This window comes from Lagopus muta, chromosome 4 (assembly GCF_023343835.1).
Source record: "Lagopus muta isolate bLagMut1 chromosome 4, bLagMut1 primary, whole genome shotgun sequence".
NCBI classification, from domain to species: domain Eukaryota; kingdom Metazoa; phylum Chordata; class Aves; order Galliformes; family Phasianidae; genus Lagopus; species Lagopus muta.
The window spans coordinates 63,427,226-63,452,541 of record NC_064436.1 but is presented as its reverse complement, the minus strand read 5'-3'; the positions used below and the strand labels follow the sequence as shown (position 1 = coordinate 63,452,541).

The following is a 25,316-nucleotide window of genomic DNA, read 5'->3' as shown; positions in this document are numbered from 1 at the left end:
GAATTGGTGTTTGTGTGGTAAAGAGCCTGGGGAACTTGTATTCCCAAGGCCATAGTTACAGCTCATCCGCTGTGGCTTTACCGCTCTGGGGGTGGAGGAGGGAATTCGCCACACTTCTTGTATGCTTGCATTTTGGTTTTGGTTTTTTGTTGTTTTTTTTTTAATATGTCGAGTGAAAGGAGGATTACATACAAGGTAGAAGTGCAGGGAGAGTAAACACTGTATTTCAGCAGATTACAGAGAAAACAGGCCTCTTGCTCCCAGCCATTAAGCAGGCAGGGGACTGGTATCGCTCATTGCCCGTGTATTTCGTGTGTTTCCTTATTGACATTTGCATTAAAATCGGTTTATAACGATTCACAGATTTAGTGCTGCTTGCGCTGAGTAAACTCAGCGAGGTCTCTGTGTTTCTTTGCTTAAAAAAAAAAAAAAAAGGAAGATTTGTTTGGTTTATAAGCCTTTTCAGACATCTAAGGAAGGTAACTGTAAACATTAAAGGCTGGCAATGAAGTTTGTAACAGATCTTGCAAAGAGTCCTTGCTGCTGGTCTGTGTGCGCTTAGATGTTCACTGGAATTCCTTAAACATGGAGTGCGTGGCTTCAGCTGAAGGAAGCAATGGGTTCCTCACCAAAATCTGCCTACATTTGTAGGATCTCGGCGATTTATTGTTGAAGCTATTCTTTGCTTGTTTTGCTGTGGGAATTTTGCTTAGGCAATGCAGCATATCAGCCTTAATAAACTTAATTTCATAGCATGGATGTAATCATTGCATAAAACCACTGTTCTGCAGGGCTATTCTGGGCTCTGTACTCACCATGTATGCAATTTTTTGGTTGTTGCAGTGGGTATCCATATCCTATTTATTAGAACACGCTGAGATTTCCATCTTGTTTGTAGCCATCAGAAAATATGACAATTTTCCACAGAGTTTAAATGTAAAAGCTGTGAGTATTCCTGGAGGCTGTACGGCTGATTGTTGTGATTATTCCACCCTCACACATGTTCAGAAAAATTCAGATATGGAAAATACAGTAAAAGCTATTAATTTATCAAATGTTATTTGAAGATGTCAGAAGAAAACTAGGCCATGATATTTCAAGAGTGTGGAATTTAAGTCGTTTATACATTTGAAGTTAAATGTAAATATATATTTCCTTTTAGCAAGAATAGGAAAATGCCATATTTTACTATCAGGAGGGCTGCATGCTTTCTGTGAAGTCTGTGGTTGCTGTGCAGATGAGAAAATTGCATTTAAATTACGACTGCATGCAAAGGACTGGCTATTACAACCAAAAAAAAAAACTTTCTATTTAGACTGGAAGCAAAAATGACAAGGGTGGGGGTGGGAAGATGGCTGCTTTCTAATATTTGGGTGGCAAAACTGATCTGTGTGGATGTAGGCTTGTACATATATACGTGTGTGTGTGCGCATACTTGTGTATATGTCCGAGTTTATTTCCAAAATATCACACTAGCAAGGCAGGAGAGGAATGGAGAGAAGGGACTGTTTTTCAGTGTCCTATTGTTTGTGGCCCATTCACCTCTCACTTTTTGCACTGAGCTTCCTTTTTGTTCCACCCCTGTCAGTACGCTCACAAGGCAAGGCCTTATTTCTCTGGGCTGATAAATGCACGTCTTTCCTTGTGGTCGATGAAAGCCTATTGACTGTGTGGTAACCATGCATATACGTAAGTTCACCTGCTCTGGGCAGATGACTGGATCAAAGAAGCAGTTTATGATCAGAAGATACAACGCAATTTGCACAGCGCTTTGGTCACCTCTGGTGATTCCCGCTTACATAACTGCAACAGTGTCTCTTAGGTTTTAAGCATAGAAGATGGTTGGATGTGTGAAAATCCAAGTGCTGTTTTCTCTGTAGACTGAGGCACCTTGCCTCACCTTGCCTTTTCTGGGGGAAAATTTCACCTCTCCCCGGAAGCACTGTGCTGCACAATGGGAAGCACGGTTAAGTGGTGTTACTGAAAGCAGCAGATACCCTAATGCTCACTGAACAGACATCCACGGAGAAACATGTGATGGAGATAGTAATAAAGCCATCGATGATGACTGCATTTTTGAATGCTGTGTTTGTGGCCTGCTGTTTGAAGTCTTTCATTTTCTGCGAAGACAAATGCAATGGCCTTATGGTTGAGTAAATATGATCTGGTATAATTCTTTTATTCAGCCTCTGGGTGAAGAAAGAATGGAGATACTGAAGTGGATCTAAGTGGATAAGTAAGTCCGTGTTTCTAGGAGGCATTGCTTTCCAGTTAGAATGTAGCTTTGAAAAATGCCTTCCCTGAGGTGTTGGTGGTGTAAATGAGAAGGTGGAGAAGGAATATGCCAAGCAGGATAAGTGGAGTAAATGGAGTCATGTGGTAAAGTGGAGAGAGAGAAAATTTCCCATTGGAGCTTGACACGGGAGTCCAGATTTCCTTTGGCAAATAATTGTGAAGGATTTGGGGGCAGGGCGAGGAGATCCTTGTTGGCATGTCAGTAGTCACCCTGCAGCTTGTAAATCCAGTGGCTTTTTGAATGGGTCAGTTGGTGATCTTGTAAAATTAATGGTTACTGGGAAGACTTTGGTTCTGAGAATATTTTTAAAGAACAGGAGAGAAACTACCTGAATTAACCCTTCACTACAGATTAGCTTCTCTTTGACTTGTGGTATTGGAGGTGATATGACGCTGTGTAAGTGTACTTAGAATTTTCAATTTACGCTGGCAGAAATTACAAAAATGATTTATCAGGCACTATTTTCAGTCATTTTATCACATTGATGATGGCCAACATAGGGATTTTTGTGTTTTCTAGCATCAGTTGAAAGTTCTTGGAACATGTTATAATGGAAACTTAGATCATTCTCTGTTCTGCTGGCCTTCTGAGCTTCAGCAAACTACGATAATACCCAAAATTCCTGGGGAATGAACCATCTATTCTTATACCATGTGTCTGGAGATGAGAAGTTAAAGCATGCAGTCCATTGTGCATTACCGTGCTCACAAGCAACTCTAAACTTTAGCACCAGGTAATCTACTGAGTCTCTGGTATTTTTGAAAAGCTGCTTCTGTCTGAGACATGAAGTAGACTGTTTCAAAGCCTAATTCTTGTGTGCAGCAAACAAACGCCTGTTAATCATGGTTGGACCAAAAGGAAGGTTTTTCTACTCTGCTTTTTGCCGATGTTAAGGGCAGCTTCCATTGTGATGAGCTATGTGTGAAAGGAGATGTTTGAAAACCTTGGTTTGAGTGTTTCATGCCAGAAAAATTAAATTGACAAAGTATGGAAAAGTGAAGTGCTGGCCCATATGTACTTCAGAGTATCCTCACTTTGGACATGATTGTTACAGGTTCTGGTAGTTGACAAAATTTGGAGCTCATAAAAGACATGAGTTAAAGCACGTGTTAAATTACAAGGGTTACTCAACAGGTGATAGTTCAATTTCCAGTCTTGTCCCCATCCTTTTAACTTGTCCTATTTTTGACTTGGTGCAAGATAGCAATTTGATCTTGTTTTGAACTTTGGTATTCAGCTTCTTAGCACAAATTGGAGCTGTTTTGTATTCATCCATATTTGGAATGAATGACTGAAAAACTACAGCTTGAAGCGCTACTTTCCTCCTACCTGTATCCTTTTGCAGCACAAACAAATACACAGCTAGCAAAGGAAAAAAAAAAACAACACTTCTGCAAGCCAAATATTTCAGTATTTTTTAGATTTATTTACGTTCTTTATAAGGAGCTCTTACATTGGAGCAGACTTTCATAGAAGCTTTAACATTTTTCTTCTGCTGTCTGTGAAAGACAGCCAGGTTTCTGTGTGACTCTTTGAAGAAGCATAGGCCAATCTTGCTCAGTTGGCCAACAGAGATGAGCACTTAATTGGCTCTGTGAAACCTTTCCTGGTCTGTACCTCATAATAAAATCCTGACATCTTCCATCTGTGCTAAAACACATAATAAATTAGAAAACTTGTATTTTAAAATAGTTATCTTTAAAGATACTTAGCCTTGAGGGCTAATATTGGAATTCCATCTTTTCTTTGCCATGATCAAAAACATAATAGAGTGGATGTTGTCCCGTTCTGCCTTGCTAAATAATAGATACACCAAGGGACAGGAGATGAATATTTTGTGACAAGATTATTTTCAAGAAAGAAAGCTGAAGTTAGGTAAGATTTTATTAGAAATGTGATCTGAACTCTGTATGAAATATTTTGAAAAACTGGTGGTTGAAAGAAGCAATAGGAAGAAGATGCAGTAAAACAGCATCCCATCATAATGTTTGAGACCCATTTCATTTATTATTCATTGTAATATGTTGAAGTGTAAATGTTCCTGCTGTGGCATGGATTAGTCTGTGGAGCTGAAGTTCACAAGGTGATGTATCAGATAAAACAATTGTGGAAGTTGCCAGCCTTGGTGGGATGCCATCAGAGCAAAGAACCTGGCTGTGCTGGTACTCATAAACATCTGAATTGGGGAGTTGTCTCTGTAGTAAAGAGTGCCCAGATTCTAGTCTGGTAATAAAGCCAGTGGGATTTAAGCCAAAAGACTAACCTTGGGGAACAGTGTAGGATGAAAGATAGGAATATGGATAATTTTGCTCTATGGAGTAGTTGCCAAGAACTTTCAATCAGACGCTTCAGAATGAAATTAAAGATGTGATTTTTCTACGGATGCAAGATGTAGGCTATCAGAAGCTCTTGGCCAGGATTCAGCACTAATACAAAAACAAGGTATGTCATTAATGAAGAAAAAAGTAGTAGGCTCAAAATGTAGAGTAGGAAATGTGTGCAGTGTCTGTTCAGTAGTAGAAGTAGTAGATCTGCAGTGGTAGTGGTAGTTGAACTTCATCAACTAATTAAGCAATTGTAGTTGCTGTCATATTTCTGCAATCAGAACTCTGGATGTTCTTCTTTCTGATAAGCAGTTACCTCAATTTCTCTTAAAAAAAAAAATCTTAATAAGGCAATGAACTAATGTGCAAGAACTAATACTGTACTAAATGAAAGGAGAGCAAAAATGGCAAAAAATACCCACTGTAAACCCCTCAAGGCAGGGTTGGGAGGTGAATAAGAAGGCTCTGGCTTGTTGGACAGAAAAGTGTTTTATCCTTCTGTCTCCATAATATATCTGCGGAAACCTAAAACTTGCTACAAATTGTGTTCCTTACCTGTAACAGTCATACTAATCTCTGCTCTGGAGACATTCTTGATGTAGATTAAGTGGAAAAAAGTAGGGAATGAAGAGCCATGGGAATGCTGGTAATGCATTTTGACAAAAGGTCATTAAAGCACAGGGAGGTACTTCATACTTCAAATGGTATCCAATCAGAAGGGCCACTTTACTAGGAAGTATTTGGATTTGTTTGGTAAGTGTCTAATGTTCCAAGACTCCTGTGAGCTTGGGCTTGGTTTAAGTGCTCCTGGCATACGTCTGCCAGATGCGTGTGCTAGTTTACTTTGAAATAATGCATTGATAGTGGATGTAACATAACTGGATGTATATAGTTACAGTACATTATACCTGTGAAATACACCAGCACTAGCACTGTGTGACCAGGAGTACATTACAGACATAGTTACACTGATAGATTTGGTCATAGGTGCAAGTCTACCAGTAAACAGTGCAGTCAAGTCAGTATTACTGTCTTTTTTTTTTTTTTTTTTCCTTATGGAAGATGAAATTTAATATGCTGGACGGAAGAAGTTCTGTATATTTTTACGAGAGTTACCTGTCCATGTTAGAGGTGTGTTAGCAGTTCATTGTGTCTCTGTTTGTTCATACAGAAGACAAATACTGCTCTGTGCTAAGGATTATACGATTTGCATAGCTAGGCTTTCATGCTGTTGACAAGGCCTCATGTATCACTAGTGGCACAACAGTGCTTTTTAGAATGATTGCAGCGCACTGAGTGCTTCTGGCGTCTGAATCCACCTGCTTGGGTAAACAGTTCTTAACGCAGTGATAGATATAGTTCTAAAAGGTCCATACAAAATGGATGTATCTTCTTTATTAAAATTAGTCGCAATCTGGTCTGGGCAACATTGTTTATTTCTGTGGAGCAGATAATGTTTTGGTAATACTACAATTTAATTCATTACTTACACTGATTACTTGTTTTGTGATGTCATCCCAGATTCGGTCATCCCTCCTCAGAATATGCATGATCAGAAATTTTCATGGTGCTCATAGCAAGGCTTCAGACAATTACTGTGCTACCATCACTTCATGGAAGAAAGGGCAGAATCATTGGCTACAGTGAAGAGGAAACACACAAATTAGAGTGCATTAATCTGCAGCAGTGAATATTATGTAGAACCAGAGGATCCAGGTCCTGAAGCTCATGGTGCAAGGAGCAGAGGTAGGATGCTGAAAAGAAAAAGCAATAGGGATTAAGGGAGGAGTGGGAAATCAAGGTAGGCTTAGGACAGGTGAAAAAAGAACAGCATAAATGAAGAAGAATTACCTTTGCAGGTAAGTGCTCTGTTATCTGAGATTGCATTTGCTCTTTGTTCCCAGTCTCAAATAGAAGTCAGAAACACAATTCTGGCCCTCTTAAGAGAGAGAGACATTTCATTGGTGAGCAAGTACCTAGACTGCACATATTCTGACTGGTGTATTGCTGAGTGCTGTTTTGCTAGGGAGCAGCCTTCTTTTGAGCTGAGCCATTCAGAACCCCCCAGAAGAGAGTAATGTCTCAAGTACACATTTGAAAACATAATGGATTTTTTGTGCCACTTGCTGAGCATCTGTTGAGGGCTACCTGTTCTATCATCCTGCTGGTAAACCGTGTCATTTCTACTATTTTAGGCACTGATGTTCCTCTCAGCTTATTGTCAGAGAAGCAGCAATTCTTTTCTATTTGATCTCTGATCCTGCAAATGAAGAAGAGATCTATAACCTCTCTTCAGTCAAAAATACCACATTTTACAGGAGTTTGCTCACATCTATCCCTCTTCCTTCACCACCCACCCTTGGGAGGAAGAAATTAACAAAATTAAGTTTCTTCAGAAGTCAAAAAATTAATCTTTCTTGTGATCTTGAAGAAAACAAATTAATGGGGAAGAGTCCCTTTGTAGAATCTTCTAGGCTTATCCTCAGCAGCAGGGGTTGGTTACAAAAAGTTTTTCTGAGGAGGAACAAAATGTTAAGTTAATCAGTTTTGTAAGCTTGCTTTAGCAATAGCAAGTAACATTTACAGTGAAGAAATTGTTTACTTGCCATTGTACAATTCCTAACTGTACAAGCGAGTATTTTGTACAAGCTGGTGTTGCCTGTTGCCTTCAGGAGAAGGCCGTAAATACTTGGTTCAGTCAATGAGAACAGATTGTTACAATTAAGTTCTGAAATTTTATTCATTGGGAAAAAGAACAAAAAAATACGGATGCTAATTTAAAAAAAAGAAAAGTTGGTGGCAAGCAAGTGCAAGTCTTAGTGCTCTGATGACTCTAAACTTTTCACACGGTTTTCAAAATAAGCTTAGTCTTGTGTAAATGCATACTAAGTCTCTATATAATCATTGTTCTGTTCTGCAAGCATGAAGAAACCTTCACGTACTGCTTTAAAAACACCTTGTTGGAGGTTAACCAGAATCATTGTTGCAAGATTAATGAAGATCTTCAGGTGCTTTTAAAATTGAAATGGTCTCCCTGTACTGAAGTTCTTACTTTTCTCGGTCTTCCAGACATTTCTAGGACTGCTAAATTGTTAGGAAGTTTTGGTATAATGATTTTCAGTTATCTAGCTGCTCTAGTAACCTTTGTGAATTTGCTGGATAGAGCTGGTTTATGACAACTATTGGCAAATCCACAAGACAATTTTCAGTTGTACATTGTGGTTTTTTTTCTAAAAGTAAATTGTGTTTAGTAGTCCTTTAGTAACCTTTCATTATTTTAATGCAGTGAAGAATGGTCACAGTGTAATGCATAACAGAGAGTATGTCCTATGATTTTATTCCTATTTGATATTCTGGTTTGTTCTTTTATATGAGGTAGTAGGAATGAGCATACTCCAGGTTTTCAGCTGAATGTGTTATAACTGTGCTCATCTTCAAGTATTATGTCTAATTCTGATCTGAAAACAGGAATTTAAGGCCTTTGACCTTACAATTGCTGAGAGAATTGAGAGGACTTACCACAAAGTTACAGGAAACAAAAACGAACAGTAGCCATCTATTAGCTTTTTAATACCAGCTGAAACCTGATTTGTAGATAATAAATGTAGCTTTTGTGCATGTTCTCTTACTGTAAATTTGCGTACCTGAGAAATGACTTTAAGAAAACATTTAGATAAAACAGAAGTGGTATTTCATGTGATGTTGTTGTTTACTCTGTTCTCTCCCTTTGACCAAATTGGAAAGAATGGACTGCTCCATTATTTCTGACACACAAGAAAAACATCTCTGAAATTGAAGCAGATGTGGAAGAAGTGAATAATAAGTATCACATAATTGATGGTGGCCTGGACAGTAAAGAAAGAACGTGACATGCTGGCAAACTCTGTTTGGCTCATGACTCCTGTCAGATGACAGACCTTTAAGTAATTAATAAAACCACTGTAATTGTCTGCAAAATAATTTGCCTTACATAAAACCTGTGTTTTACTATGAAAGTACATACAAAGCCACTACCAGGATGTATCATTGTTCCGTTAAAATGTCTAGAGACCTTTCTCTTGTAAGTCATATTCCCTTTTGGTTACTGAAAACTACTTGTTCACAGGCCAAAATACCGTGTTTATTCAGCAGACTTCTTGGCTCTCATGTTTTTTTTCTCTTCATTAGAGAAAATGGTACTTGTTGGGTCACCAGACAGTCAATATGGGACGCTACTAGCTTAAGCTCATTAGCAGCTATTACTGTATGGTGCTATTGTCCTGCCTTTCGCTCCCCTCCCCCAAGCTTCCTTTTCTATACAGTGTCATCTAGAAAAAGATAAGGGATTGCTTTTGTTTATGTGGGAGATGTCTGTCTAAGAATGAAGTTATTTTAACCACAAAACCTATTCATATGCTGAGCTGCTTCAGGACCTTACTTTTACAACTCTGATCAGCCAGATCTTTTCTGTGATCTTTCTCACTTCATCCTTTCATGTCCTGAATTCTAGTTCTCCTTGCTTTAAATCTAAGCTCATAGTACAGCCTGTAACTTCTTTTTTCTTCCTTTTCTTCATCTGTGCTCTATTGTCCTCCTTTCACAAAATGCTCGGTCGTTTTTGTTTATGGTATTGTGCTACCATAAAATTAAGACAGCAAAAATTGTGCAAAATTTTACTAGCTTCAAATTTGCCATTCTTTCCAAGGCCCTCTGTTATTCCTGTGAGTGCAAATTTCCTGGTTTCATAATTTTAACAGAATTCCACTGCGTAGTTTCTATTTCAAGTGAATTGACCATTTCCCTCTCCTCCATTGGGTTGTCCTAGAAATGATGACTGACGTGCAAGTTGCTTTCTACAAGTGTCATCTCTGTCATGGGGCTCCTTGACTTTATTTGCTTCTAGGTACTCATATCTTTGTGTTTTACCATTATTCTACCTCTACACCTCTTTTCATTTGACTCAGTTGTTCTTTGTACAGTCACAGTCTATTTCTCACGTTCTAAAGTCTGCATGCTGCCAGTTGTGATGGTCTTTCTGACTCAGATTATGGTCTTTGCCTTCATCTTCGCATTTACCATAGACCTGGCTCTGACTTCCTTTTACCAGTCATGCACCTGGAATTCTTCTCTCTTTAGGCTCCTGCAATTTGAGGAGTCTTTTTCAGCGCATTCAGCTTTTCAAAGTGCCCCGTGTTACTGGGAGTCATTAACCAAACCTTTACTCTGCAACTGTCACTTCTGCAGCTCATCCAGTTTGTTCTATTGAGCGCACTAATAATAATATGGTCTGATTTGATTAGTTCTTGCTTTTTTTCTTTTTCTGGTCTGCCTCAAGCTTGATAGCTTTCTAGCTTAAGGAAATAAGTAATGAAAATAAGAGTTATTATTAAGCAGGAATAAAAAAGAATACTGGTAGAATTACAGATGGAAAACGACAGCGTTACAAAATGCAGACATCTTGATTCAGAAATCCAGATCCTGGTAAGCAGTTAATGGGGCCACTTATTTATTTACTTAGTTACTGCTTAGTTCATGGATTTGAAGTAGTTGCGCAAGACATTTTTGGTGCTGGTCATGTTATGAGAAGCTGTGGTCTGCAGCATTCCTGTTGGGCAAGGAAGCAGCAAGCTGTGGCATTTGGTGCTCTGGCCCATCTGGATAGCCACTGGAGGGCGTCCACAGCCACAAAAAAGGGAGCACCACGTTCACAGCTGCTCAGGCTGTATAGGCTTATTTTTTTAGATAGATTGAATGTAGAAGCCGAAATCAAATCTCTGGTCTGCTTTCTGGTTTACTCTATCAAGAGTATGGGGGATTTTCTAAAAATTCAGTGTTTTAGGGATTTTGTTGTTGGTGGTGGTTTGTTTGTTTGTTTGTTTAAAGATATTTGCTATCATTTGTGTAACTGTAAGCCTCGCACATTCTATAATGGGCTGGCCTTTCTGCTAAGATTTATTGAATTTGTCATCAGTAGTTACTTAAAAATAAATGTGATTTCAGTTAAATCTGCTAAATTACAGCTTGAAATGTTGTCATATTATTAATTGGGTTGAGAATCTTTTTAAAAATTGTCCATGTTTTTTGGAGAAGATCTTGCAAAATTGCATGAGTTCTGTTTTGATTTAGTGGGTTCTTTGTTTTGCTCTGATGAAGTTTAGGTTTTCCATTTACTTCTGATTCTTCTATGAAAACAGTTAATACCTTTGACTAGCTTCTACTCATATATCAGAGATTTTACTGTTAATGCACACTTCACACGGCTAAAAAAAAAATTCAAAACCTTTTCTCCCTTGGGTTCAGGTGCATTGCTCTTCCTTAATTTGTTAATGCCAGATTTTCAGGCTGTTTGTCCCTGGAGAATGTAACTTACTTTGACCCCATGCTTGTATCTCTCAGATGAGTCTGTAGAACTTGTATGGAGATGGACACATGAGAAGGGATGTGGTGAATCTTTGGGAGTGACTTGGCCTCTTGGACTTTATCATACATGAAATGGGTTACCTTAAGCATAGATAGGATGATTATTGTGCTGACATTTTATAATATTTATGGCAATGTTTTTCTTTGGACTTGCTAATCTGAAGAGTCTGTACATATGAATTTTATAAGTGAAAAACGGTCATATTTGCCTGGTCTAGGAGGTAATGCCTGCACAAAGGAATCTATCTGCCAGATGTTTGTGTTTGCTAAGATGGTATAAAGGTGAAATGGGCACGGCTAGATTTTAGAACGCCCAGAAAACCTGCCTAAGGCTGATGATAGAGTAGATTTGTAGATTTGGCTTGTTGTATTTCTTTTCTTTTTTTCAGAAGTCTGTATGAAAAAAAAACGTTGGTAGACAATGGAGTTCCAGATTTTTAATGACAATAACAGAAGTTACCTTGAGAAATTATATTTTGCTCAGCATATCCATGGGCTTGTAGGATGAGCTGCTTCATATTGGGCTGATGTTTATGAAACAAAACGACGGCCTTTTATTCATTCTCATAGTCAGAAATCCATGAGCTGTGGTGAAGGACTGAGCTGTGTGGGTGGTTTCCTCAGGATGCTTCCACGGAAAACTGAGGGCCTGCCCTTAGAACGAGGAGGAGAAGCTTGTCGTGCTGCTGTCCATGGTGTAGTACTACAGCAATGCAGCCCTTTACTCTGGCACAACCTCTTAGATCTGAACTCATAACATGGTTGTAAATAATATTCACTTGTGTCTAAATCTTACTTGATTTAAAGAGTGCGGTACTTCTGAGTAGTTAGTATGGGTAGAATCCTGCTGTAGATCAATAAAAGAATATTAAAATGAAAGCTGTGACTTTCTCTATGTTTTTATTTTAATAATACTGATAATCTATTTTTCTTGGCATTTTACATAAAGCGTATTAGCACATATTAAACTATTTTGATGATGAAGTTTCTAAGCAACACTTTTTATTAGTAAAACTTGAATAGATACATTCTTAATGTTACACTGTTGGAGACATCTCTATTTAAATACTTAGCAGCTTTTCTCATCTCTGTATTGCTAAAAATATTTTCTGGATTTCTTTTTTTTTGTCTTCATATAGCAGTGTAAGACTGGAAACATCTGGGCTGGATGGACTTTAGCATCAAAAGAAGTTCTCAACTTTTAACTCGAAAAATTAACTACTTAAAAATGAAGCAAGTACCAGAGATCCTTGGAAATACCAATGGGAAGACTCAGAATTGTGAAGTGAATCGTGAGTGTTCTGTCTACCTGGGCAAAGCACAACTTTCTGCCACTCTGCAGGAAGGTGTCATGCAAAAATATAATGGCCATGATGCTCTTCCATTCATCCCAGCTGATAAGTTGAAAGATCTGACTTCTCGTGTGTTCAATGGTGAATCCGGGGCCCAGGATGCCAAGCTGCGCTTTGAACCCCAGGAAATAAAAGGAGTTGGAACACCACCAAACACTACTCCTATCAAGAATGGTTCTCCAGAAATCAAGCTGAAAATCACTAAAACCTACATGAATGGAAAACCTCTGTTTGAATCTTCCATTTGTGGAGACAATGGTGCAGATGTGTCACAGTCAGAGGAAAATGAACAAAAACCAACAAACAAGGAGAGGAGGAACAGAAAAAGAAGCATAAAATATGACTCCTTACTTGAGCAGGGTCTTGTTGAAGCAGCGTTGGTGTCAAAGACTTCAAGCTCCCCTGAAAATAAGGTACTTTTAAAAAACGTTTTCTTCTGTTACATTTGTTTGTTATTCATATTGACGCTTCATTTGTTCATGTGTTAATCATTATTTTAAGTATTTCCATAGGTACTTCACCTGAACAGTTCACTTTCTGTGGTACTCTCTGGTCCCCAGTTTTTTGTCTAGAATTGGAGGACTTTCTAAATCAATTCCAAATAAGTTTAAAAAAAAGTCTTTATTAAAGATCAGGGCATGTAGTAGTGTAGGATGTATGAAGGAGAAGCTTCATCCAGAGATGCAGCCAAAGCATAGATAGGATGGGAGCTTGGGAGGCCTTGAAATTCACGCATAGCCTTTAACTGGCTTTGGCAGTTCAGTTGTAGTTTTTAAGCTTACTTGTGACCTAGCTAGCTTTGCTTGCTATGACCTAGAGATTTGTACTAGCTGAAAATGCTAGGTACTTCTATGATGTCATTAATGTCTGTGATTCAGCCAGTCTTTTCTTGAATTTTTTTAAACACGGGCAGAAATAGAAGCTTCACTTTTTTTTTTTTTAATCCGACTTACCAAGTTGAGAGTAAGAATGCTGTTAGACCTTTTCCCTCTTCAGTTTTAATTAATGGTCTTCATTTAAAGGAACGTAGCTTACACTCATTTCATCTCACAGTACAAACCTGCATTGCAGGGATATTTTTGTGTATATTAAGTTTCCTAGGGAGTAATTCACAATAGTGCTGTGTAATGGCGATGGTAAATGGCAATCAGTGCTTTGGCAGGTGATCAGGTTTTTACGCACTTTAAATGCAAAATGAATGTTAAAGGTTTTTTTTCTGCTATCTGAAAGTTTATTAATGAACATTGACTCTTAGTCTTTATTCACATGCAGAGATGAGCCATGTACACTGTTGGATTACTCATTTTATTTACCTTTGTTTGCATTAAAACCACTTAAATGAGTTTACAGATACATACAAGCACTCTTCAAAGTATCCAAAATATTTTATTTTTATGGTTTCAATATATTATTCTTTGAATGATCACTAACATTATTTTCAAGGTTTTTATTAAGGAGTTCATTTTCTTTCATTTTATTACAGGGATTGTTTTAATACTAAATGGCTTAGATTTTTCCAAATCACTTATCAGAGGTAAAAATTATGGGTACAGTCAATAGTTTTAATTCTTCTTTCTGCTCACTGTTAATGAGTGAACATAAATTGAAATAAAAACTGGTATAATTGTTAGCATTAACACCTCTATTATTACACTATTTGTTTATTAAATTGGATGCAATATTTAGTTTGCCCATCTCAGTAGTTCAGCCTGATCATCCTTTCATTGTTAGTTGTCAGTTAAGGTTGTCAGTTAAGGCTGGCCTGCAATGTTTTGTGACGAACAGCTTGTTTAAGATTAAAAGATTGATCTGAGTTGTTCTGTGATCAGAAATTGTCAGGGCAAACTGTGTAAATACATTTCCCAGAGCACCAGGGACACAATGGCTGGAGAGCAGCGCTGAAGCAGTGGGCCACCAAACTGCCAGAGCAGGGCAGCCCACTGCTTGATCACAGCCTTCACAGTGTTATAGCCCTGTTCTTTTCAGAGCACTTGGAATAGCAGCTCAAGCCTCTGGCTCTTTTTCTTGTAAAGCACAAAGGGCAAACAGATTTGAAGATGACAGGATGATGTTTTATGATAAAGCACCTTAATTGTAAGAGTGCGGGGCTCTACTTTCTTTTTCAAGGACAGTTTGCAAACCTACAGGTTTAAGCTAAAGGAAGAAAAACCTTACTAGGGAGCATGTTTGTCCTAGTGATAAACATGTATTCTCTGTGACAACATCTGTAATGTCTTCATTATCAGTGTACTTAAGTCCAAGCTCCTGCTTTAAGTGTTTCATTGCCATTATCCTGAGGCTTAATTAGTGTGTTGTACCGTGCATTTATGTTCTTGGTTGTGGTCACAAAGCAGAAGTTGGAAAAATGTTTGTGGAGTAAAAGCTGATAAATTTTGTTTTTAGATACCTGTTTATTGTAGGTTACAAGTTAATATAGAACCTGTTTGTCTGGTTTTGTTCTTAGACTGCTTTTCTCCCTCGATTTCTTCTTGTCCAAGCTCTCATTCTTTTATTCAGCAAAAATTGCCATGGTTCAAATACTGCCTTTTATGTAAGGTAATTATATCTCTGTTTGATGGACATACCAGATTAGTATCTTGCTGAGGTGAGAGGCATATCATTTAACAAATGTTCCACTGCTCTGTTGTTGGGCTGTCTTGTTTGGACATTTTTCATTAACATAAAGGAAAGTTGTTTAGAAATCTATCTGCAAATCTGTTTTCAGTTGCGAATAAATGCGATTTACTCAGCTCTGATATGAATTAGATTTCTGCTGATACCACAGCTTTTCCCAGGCCTTTGAGGCTGTAGTGCTTTCACTTTCCCAGTTTAAAGGAGGGGAAGTAAGACAAATCATGGCTCTTCCTTCCCTGCCCTCCTGCACTTCACCACTTTCCCTCTACTCCCTTATCTCTCCATCTAAGGAGTTCTCTTTAAAATCCAGGCCCATTTTACTGATGGATTTAATGGTGGATTTAGCAATTAGCAGCTTCTACTCTGAGGAACTACGTTGACACTGGGCTAAGAACACCTCTGACTGAAGGTATTACGTGTGAAGTGTTACATGCTGGATGTTTGAGTCAATGCCAACCCACGGAGTCTGATAGTTACCCACTTTGTAGTGTTGCTCGTGTTAAGTGGCAGGATATTTCTGTTCTAGAGCTTGTCATGGCTGCATTCTCGCAGTGCCAGCAGTTATGGATGGGGACTTGCTAGATTTTCTCACTCACTGCTTTTGTTAGAGGTGAAATGATTTTCCTCCTTGTTGGAGGAGGATGGCAGAGATTTACTTAATGCAGTAACACAAAGTAATCAAGATTAATCCCTAAACAATGAAGAGTTTTTGTACAGGAAACAGACAGGGTACGTATATTTCCAGGTGTTATACTGGTGATCCCAAATGTTGGCCTGCAGTGCTCTGCAGCCCTAGGAAGAGTTCAGTGTACTATACTGGCACATTTGAGCCTACTCTGCATAAGCCAGTTTGGGCCTGGAAGTGGCAGCTTGCCCATTTGGCACAGCTTGCTGGTATAACTACCTGCCGTGGGTGCAGTAGCTCAGAAAAGCAGCAACGCTGTGTCCATAACAAACCTGGAAGGTCCACGCTGCTATACTTGCTAGCTTAGAGATTCCGGCTGTGCACAATGCATGTGATCTAAAAGCTGTACCTTTCACAAAGCTTCCTATCCTGTTTTCTTGCGGACCTCATGTAGTATTGTACCAGAAACTTGGCAGTTCATTGCTCTTTCTACTCAGCACAGTCTGTAATGATTTTGCAGCGGCTACCTGGGGGGCAGCTGCAAGTTGCTGGAGAAATGCCACTAGTCTGTGTCTTGTGTTTGTGTTGCTGTTTTGTGTTCACAGAGGGTAAAACTGTTCTGGCCAACTTCATTATATCTGATGACTACGTAATGTTATAGTGCCTTTGCCAGTGAATGGTAATGATTTAGAAACCAAGCAAGAGTAGAACAGAAGCAATCTCAGGATTATCTGCTGGTTTTTACGCTTCTGTGCTTCATGCTGGAAGATAGGCACTACTGCAGGTGTTGCTGTTGCTCTGGCCACAGCTTGCATCTAATTAGTAGAGCTGGGCAGAAACCAACAAGTTCCCTCTCTACAACTGGTGAGCTGATCTCATCAAATAATTGATTATCCTGTTTATTATCCTGTTTATAGCTTTTAGGAGTGGAGAAAATAGCCAGATCCTGAGATGACCTGTTTTGTTTTAAGTACAGGAATAATAAATAGATCTTTTCCAGGAAGAGGACTTAATTGGTTTTCGTCATCAGTCATTAGGAAATCGTGGTCAACATGCTGTAAAATGTGCAGCTAAACAGCCACATGAATTGGTGTCTGCAATTGGACTCTGACTTTTTTTTAATAGGCTGTTGCTAAGTTTTCAGAGCCTATCTTCAGGGACATGATAAGGCAGGATTCTCGGCTGCTGTCACTAGAATCCCAGTGGATAGGAGTTACCTTAAAATCTCTTCTGGGTGATGCCTTCAGGAGCAAGAGAAATGAATTCTTACTCTCTTTGGAAGGGTTCCATAGCTGCTGTTACTCTTTAGCCCTCAGTAAAGGATTATGTTTAGCTACGCCTTGAAAATTTGTTTGTTCTCAGCAGCTCACAATGTGCAGCAGTAATTGTTACTTTGGAATTTCAAATCATTCATTCTTAATGTCCCATAGGAATAGTATTTTAAAGAACTAATTGTATGTTATGTAGCAGCAGAAGCATACAGAGTGTACTTGTTTCAGAGATTAGAAACTATGGGCTGTCTCAGAGTGAATGTGAAATCAATTGCAGAAAGCTGAAGTATTTGTTCAAGGCTTTCCTCTGTACCAAGCTTCTCGTTGTGTACAGAAGTGGTCAAATTAAGTGTACTTTCTGCATCAAGCTGTTGTCTCAATACATTTTTTTGTGTCTCAGGTGGAAAAAATGTTTTTACATTCACATCTATTCATAAACACACAAGTGGTAGAATCCAAATCAAATATGAGGTAGTATCTTGATGTGATTACAAAAATGATCATTAAAAATAACTGTAACAAGTGAGTTGAAGAACCATCTAATTCAACATCTGAGCTTGGAGGGCAAGGCTCAGCAGAGGGGGCAAAAGAGGCATGGAGCAATGCACTCCTGGCAATTTGTGACTCAGGTTTCTAGAGCTCGCAGTGATGACTTTGTATTTAGTAGCTGGAGATGACTGAATTCATGCAGTAAAACTCTGCTTCTTTTTGAGTCAGTGCAAACTTGTTATATACATGGCATTCTATAATGGAGCAAGAGGTGTGTGATGTGAAGGGCTGGTTCTTTTTGCTGTGTCTCTTGATGCTTTGATCTCCACTGTCCTCTTTTTTGGAGAAATGTTGGCCAGAGCAGTATAAGTCATTTAAGATACTGTTGTCTTGTGGATGTATACAGTGGCATGATATGTCTCTATATTGTTGTCCATATTATAAATAGTGTTTTATAAAATATATATTAATATTAAAAAATATAATGGCATTTTGTTATTTCTTGACTTCTTCTGAGCCACTTAGAAGTACCTAAAAGTCCTTGAGCCAGGTTTTCCACATGTCTAGAAGTATTCTAATAAATGTGTGATTCTTAAACTCCAGATCAGGTACATATGTTTCTCCCTCTGCACCCCACCCCACCCCTCACCCCCTGGGTCAGACGTAGGATAATGAAAACACCCACACTTGTGTTTTAGTAATCTTTATGGAGCCAGCTTGAACAAGATGGTTTTGATCCCCAGAGCTTTCTTTCTGCTCAGAACCCAGTGATAGTGACCCTGAGCAATGAGAATGTACTGCTTCTAAGCCTGGCCTAATAGTGCAGAGGCTAACTGTGAAGCAGTGCTGTCATATTACAGTTTTTCAGTGAAATGTGAACTGAAGAGGCGCATTTTGAGGGAGGAATTGGGTTGTTTTCAGAAATTACCCATTGCTTGCAGGAATAGTTGTGAAACCTGAACTTGCTGAACCCTTTTTCCTTAACCACCCTCCTGCAGCCCAAGAGACTGCTCCACAATGATGTGAGCATTGAAGAAGTGGGGCTCAGCTTTAAATTTTCTTGTCAATTACATCTGTGCATCTCTGAGCCACCAGCTGAGCTACCAGCTGTATGGAGGTTGGAACAACCCAAAAGAGCTGACCAGGTAGAAAGGAATCTAACTGATTCAAAGAGTGTTACCAAATGCTGCATTGTTTTATATTTGTCATTGGTTTTTGTGTTCCAGGATTTGTTTTTATTCATTCTGTTCTTTGCGTGTTTGTGTGGAAATGGTAGAGCATGCAGAGTTCTTCTGGAACAGCTAACTTCCCATTCCATCTCAACAATGAATGGTGTGCCATAACACAACTGAGGTTAATGACATTTTTCATTTGTTTGCTTTGTCTAGACTTATTGTCAGTCGTTGCACTAGTACTGTCACTCAGTACTGATGCTATCTCTCAACACTCAACATGAACACTGTCATCTCAACATCTTGTCCTCACACTGCACTGGCTGTTAGTAGTTGAAATGACAAGCAATTTGGTTGTTTTCATTGCTTTTCTGTCCAAGATAGGTGAAGCCTTTCTGTTGCTTTACTCAGTTTTCTGCTTAACCAAAATAACGCATGTCTAACTTTTGCATTTAGCTGAGAGTTACATCTCTAGTTCAGTGCTATGCTACTTGGATGGATTTTCAGACAGATTTTTGGGAAATGGTGGTGGTATGTACCAGATGTCAATTCTGGCCCTTAAAGCCTCCTTTTGTCAGAAAAAAAAAGATGCTTTGTAGTAACTGTTAAAGAAAGTAACAAAAGCAAAACATTTTGATCTGTCTTGGAGTAGTGGTTCAGCCTTCTTTATGAATTTCCTTCTTTGGAGTGCATTTCAGATAGGGCACGTGCACTTCAGGAGCTCAGGAGTTCTTTGTTCTCAGACACTAATTGTCAGTTTGCCTTATTACCACTGTTTAGTTATCATTTTATTTTGAGTAAATAGACCCAATTTGGCTAACATCTCTGTGACTGCTCTTTGTGAGAGCACTTAAAGGAATTGTTTTATTGAGCATCATAAAATGGGCAGCCACTAAAAATGTAATTTGTCAATAGTAAGGAATAAATTCCTTTTTCACGTGAAGAGCTCATAAAAATACTCTGGTTTAGAAATCTATCACAGGAGGCAAAACTGGATGTTGTACAGACCATTGCCAAGCAAGCCCAGCTCCTTTACATGATGAATCTGTGGCCTCGAGGCACTTAATGATAGAAAAGCTTCATTTTTCTTTTTTTAAAGGAGGGAGGAAGTGGATAAATAACTGTAAATTTGAATGTATGTTGAGAATGCTTGCAACAAACTAAAATAATTTGGGATCTTAATCTTATGGAAATGATAGCACTTTGAGTTTGTTCTTTACTATGTTTTACTGCAATGACCAACTTGTCTATATGGGATTGGGGCATTCCCAATTGGTGTTTTCAGCACATCTTTATTGCTGAAAATGAGAAACATTTCTGAAATATGTTTCATCATTGCCAAATGAAGGTTATGTTTGGGTTTTTTTCCCACTTGTCACTGGGCTGATTAACCCACTGATACTCCTGTGTTTAACCTTTACAACTGGAGAACCTGCCAGCTGCATGTATCAACATAATGGAAATTACTTACCTGGAAACCTCTCTTGCCTGCTTTTATGTGCAGTGTTCAATTTAAAGGCCTACTCTCAAAATCTAAGTAGTATCTGGACTCTGCCATGGACGTCCTTTACACCAAATCAGCATTTGTTTTCCTTAAACCTAAACTGTTTCTTTCAGAAGTGTTCTTATGGCAAGGAAGTGTAGAGACAAGTATCTGTCTCCACCAGAAGACAATGTTTGGGGGATCTGGGATTTGGTGGTGTTATCTGGGCTTTGGTTTTTTCACAAAGAGCATTAGGATTTCTGAACTTCTTCCTGTGCTACCTTGGATCTTTGTGAGCTACCAAGAGCATATCTGTTTAACAAAGTGCTTCAGGAAATCTCAACCCCATTTATCTCTATTTACTCAACCCTAACTCAAGGGTGTTAGAAGAGTGCTAAGAATGGGGGCCTTCATAAGGTTCTAATCTGGATCGTGCGTGAAAACATTGTGCAAGCAAGGTAGCAGAACACGTGTGGATGTATCATTCTGAAAATGTGCGTGTGTGCTGAGATGATTCAGGTTTGTTTCTGTTATGCTGTGTGAAACTTTAAGGGGAATTCTTCAGAAAAAAACTCTTTCCTGTTCTAAACTTCCTCATGGCTCTGTCATGGTGCTTTTCCAGACTTCTGTAGCTCTCATACCCACAGTGTCTTACGTACTGAGATACCACAGTTAAAACTTTTGAGGATTGGCGAATGTTGGAAAAGTTGAGTGTAGGCAGAAATCTTTTTATAATACTTGCTATAAAAGAAAGTTTCATTTGTTATGATCACGCCGTATCTAATTTAAATACTGATTTTTTGGAACATGGAACCTTTCAGCAGTAAGCCAGTAGCTTGTGATTTAAGAGGTCATCTAAATGTAAATGTAGAAATTCAGCAAAGCTGCTGAATGAAGCTGCTCTCCACATTTGCAGAAGGATTGAGGGTTGGGAAGTGTTCCAGAACTTCTATCTTACTGGGTCTATCTGTGAATGATTGAATCTGTTTCTTTTCAACTCTATACTGTGAAAAAAAGATAGCGTCCCAGTTAGTGAAATGCCATGTGAAGATTATTTCTAAACTGCTTGCTCATATAGTGTTTGTGTAAGGGAAGATTGCTGACTTGGATAGACAGATTTGTTTTTAACTGTAAAAACATCTAGAAAACATGCCATCGGCTTGGAACTCGATAATGAGGGAAGCAAAGCCAGAAAAAATAATTGAAATGTCATTGATTTGAAATACAAATTTGATCGTTTATTTTAAAATCCATAATGTAAATTATGAATCCCTGTCTAAACTTTTTTTTTTTGTCTTCTGCTTTCTTTCATCTCAGAAGGAAGGATTCTGCATGGTGTCATGAGAATCTAGATGAGTTTGTGGAGAGAAATGGAGGAAAGAAAGCTACTGTAATTAAACTTGTATTTGATTTTTGAAGAGCCTCAGCCATCCCAGCAAAGTTTTTAGGGGATTTACAAGTAGAGCAGAGATCTATTTATTTTTTTCTATCCTTTTTTGGTTTTCCTATTTGATAGCTTCAGCGTATGGTCACATAGAATAAAAAACCAACAGCGGGTGTGCTGGGAAGAATCAAATTTACTATCTTCAGAGGTAATTCCTCACAGTGCCATGATCTTGACACCCTCTTTTTTCAGGTGCTTAGTAACAGAAGAAAAGATAACTTGGAGATAGTTGTTGTAAAAACTGAATATGAATGGTTTTAGCAAAGTATCTGTATTGGTATTAGAACAGTTAGAAATTGAAAAGCTAACAAGAGAACCCCAATATAGTCTGTTCATCTTGTTTTGATATGAGCTTTTTATGTCCACTTCCCCTGCAGTCTGTACCTCACTACACAACGTGATGCATATTTTGCAGACGTATTACAGATGTTTGGAGCAAGGCACAGTTTGCAGACATGGGTGCAATGGTCTTTTGAGAACTGCAGTCTTTGGATACTGTATGGTGTCCTTTTCTGTTGTGCTGAAGGTGAAACACAAAACTTCAACAGTTCATTGCTTCTCTCCTCATGTTTCCTCATCTTTCTCTATTTTCTAGCAATAATTGAGCTGTTTCAAAAAAACCATCTCTGATGTGGTTATTTCTATGAGGATACTGTTTTTAATTAGAATCATTTAGAATAAATATTGGCCTCACTTCAGAATCTTGGGTTGTTAACCTTTTCATTTGAAGCAATAGTATATATTGAGGGATTTGCACTGATTTTAATCAAGCTCAGGTTCTGATTTTTGGTTTTGAAGTGACTTAATGAGATTTTTTGCATTTAATGAGAGTAAGATGCCGTTTCTGTGTCCTGAATGATAGAACATAACTCCTTAGGAAAGTAGCTGCATCCTTCCATTCTATTGCCTGAAGGCTGAACAGTGATTTGTCCTTTGTCAAATTAGAGACTTGAATTTTTCAGGAAGCAAGAGCTTTCCTAAGAAGCTAATTGGGATGGTTGGTTCTCAAGGAAGACAAGCTTGGAATCTTTGTCTTTTTATAGGGAGTGTCTTTGTTGAAAGTGAACCTGGTCATTGATCAATCTAGGTGACAAAATGTGAGTCTTTTCTGCTTTGTTATGCACTTTTTCTTCAGGCAAGTTCCCATCTCTCCTGAACTTCTGAAAGGAATGGAGTTCTATAGCCACCTCCTTAGTTCACTGTCTTTCCTGCTAGATAGGCAAGAGAAGACAAAACATCTCATTTTTATCTTTATTACACAAATCCAGGCTAAAAAATATGCTGTATTTCACCCACTAATACTCACTAATAGATAGCAGGACTGGAAAAATACGTGGTCGTGGTCAATGAGCACTGTTTCATATTGAAGAAAAAAGTTAGACTGTGTTTCTGTGTTCTAATGTTGATTTGAAGTACATTTCAACTGCATATATTCTGTTTTGGAACCTTGATTATTTTGTCCTAGATCCTTTGTAATGCTAGCAAATTTTTATTCCAGAGTGCAAGTGGAACTCCAGCAGTCTGTATGTATAGAGTGGCCTAGGAGAAGTTCTTGGTGCAGGATTACAAACTGTTATTACTTTCACACAAATTGAATTGAAAGTGAAAACAGGAGGGAAGATGCCTGCAAGTTGTTCAGTATCAGTGCTTCCCCGTTAGAATAGAATAAAATGTATACTGTCTTCATCTGTCTTAAATGTTCTCTTTTCTGGTGATACAGTCTCTCTCCTGGGCAGTGTTCTTTGTCTCATCCCCTGGTGACATTTTACAGTTAGAAGTTGGCGATTTCTGTAGCTTCCAAAGTTAGTTCAGTGAAACACTGTTCTTTTTGACATTTCAGTTAATTCACAATCAATTTGAGGGATTAATTCTTTCACGTGCTTGCACATGTACACTAAATAGATCATTACTATTTGATTAATATCTGCTATTATATCAATATCTTTAGTCTTTACCACTGATAATTTCAGAACAGATAACTTAGCTCAGTCTGACGTCACCTGGTAAGCCTTGTAGCTGTTTTTTAAAAGAAGAGTCCTTTGCCAGCTAAAAACTGATCATAGTGCTTTCCTAACAAAGTCTACAAACAAATGTGAAGCTCTGCATGCAGTGCAGTAACGACATTGTTCTTAAATGCATCATGCTTTGTAGTTGCTTTAAAATAATTTTAAACTTTGAAATTACCCATCACACACAATATGTTCTTGTCGCCTCGTATTCGTAGTCAGACCAGAATTAAATGAAAACTGGATGAATTCTTTTGATGGGTTGTAGGCAGAGTTAATTAAATGCAAATGTTTTCTATGACCAAGCCATCACATTTCACTTCTTTGGTCTGGTAGAATGCTAACAGAAGTGTCAGGAATTCCTGTCAATCTGCCTGTCACTCATCACTTATGTGATGATGAAAGTGCTGAGAGATATGGCAAACAAATCTTGGAAATGTTAAGAGAAGAGGGAAGACATTAAATATGCTTTTCTTCTTTGGTATCTCTCAGCCTATTGCAGTTGCTGTCTTGGATGAATTTTTAAGAATGCTGGTATTCTTCAAGGCGTAATTTCTTGCAGAAAAACTCAGTTATGGTAATTGAATTATTCTGTTCCACACTCCACAGTCGCCCAGACAAAATAAACTTGAAATCTGTCTAGCTGCCTTTCAGAGCAAGGCTTTCATTAGGGTTCAAATCTAGAAAGCCAGAGATTTCTGTTGAAACCAGTGGCTGCAATACTAAGGAATGTGGAGCCTGTCAGGTGGCCTGTGAGTTCAGCATCAGGGCTGCCCTGCGTGATCCTCAGTCATCACCTGCTCACCCGGGATTCAGCCATCCTGTTTATGTATCTTCTCTGCAATTCAGTATTTGAAAAAGGAAAAAAAGCCACTGAAATTATTGGTAGAAGTAGAAAAGATAGAAGCTCCTGAACTGTTCCTACAGACTTCCATTTGTTTACATTTGTGGGTAGGTTATCTCATTAGAAATTTGAACTGTTTTAAGGAAGCTTGTATCATTTCCACTCAGGCAGGAATTGAGGGAAAAGTATTTTAGTTTGACTCATTTGAGCTTCCCTCACTTTACAGTTGTGTTCTTAAACAAGGAATTTTTCATCTTATTTTGCCTGTTTAAGTAAGTAAGTAAGAATCATTAAGTAAGGAAGAACTGATCTACTGTTGGAGCAGTATGAATTGCTCATCACAGACCACCACAGGAATGCTTCCAGCCCTACCTCTCCATGTCCTACAGATGCACAGTAATTGCCTGTGCATTAACTGCATATTGTTAGGGATACTCAATTATTGCTTAAAAAAATTCTCCTAACAACAATTCCTGTTTTCCTCCAGAGAAAAAAATACTGCAAGCCACATTGCTTGTTTCTGTACAATACAAGTGTCTCCTGAAAAAGCTCCAGCCCCGTTCATACAATAACAGAGATTTTTGTAGAGATGCTCTCTCCATCCCATCTCAGCAGTAATCTAAAAACAAACAAAACAACTGGAAGCTGGTGTAAAATGTGTGTGACTGCCTGCTAGTGTCTATCATTTCTTGATGATTTTTAACTGACTTTAATTAAGTTTCTAATCTTAAGATTTCTAATGCTATGCTGGCAGTGTGCAGAAATACTTTACAGAGGAAATATTAAGGAGACTGTTAGTGTCAGAGAGCTGCTTCTTTCAGAAGTATGTGCCAGGCATTTCACTTCACCATTTATAGTTGAGGTACCTATGAAATGGATCAGAGTAACTGCAAGAATGAGGAAATCAAATGAAATCAGGATGAGTGGGAAAGGAAGATGGATAAGAATGAGCTCACAACAGTGCAGTCTAGATTTTT

General features: G+C 38.4%; 1 protein-coding gene across 5 annotated transcripts in view; it reads left to right on the top strand.

Moving 5' to 3' along the window:
• NSD2 (nuclear receptor binding SET domain protein 2) overlaps positions 1-25,316 on the top strand; it is a 105,874-nt gene that overhangs the window by 31,939 nt on the left and 48,619 nt on the right. For 3 of the 5 annotated variants that reach the window (XM_048942828.1, XM_048942825.1, XM_048942830.1), the window contains exon 2: positions 12,159-12,784. In XM_048942828.1, coding sequence (XP_048798785.1) covers positions 12,188-12,784 — 597 coding nt within the window. In that variant the 5' untranslated portion in view covers positions 12,159-12,187. Of the gene's footprint in view, positions 1-6,168; positions 6,367-12,158; positions 12,785-25,316 lie in introns of those variants that run through there. The other 2 variants (XM_048942829.1, XM_048942827.1) reach the window with 2 other exon arrangements.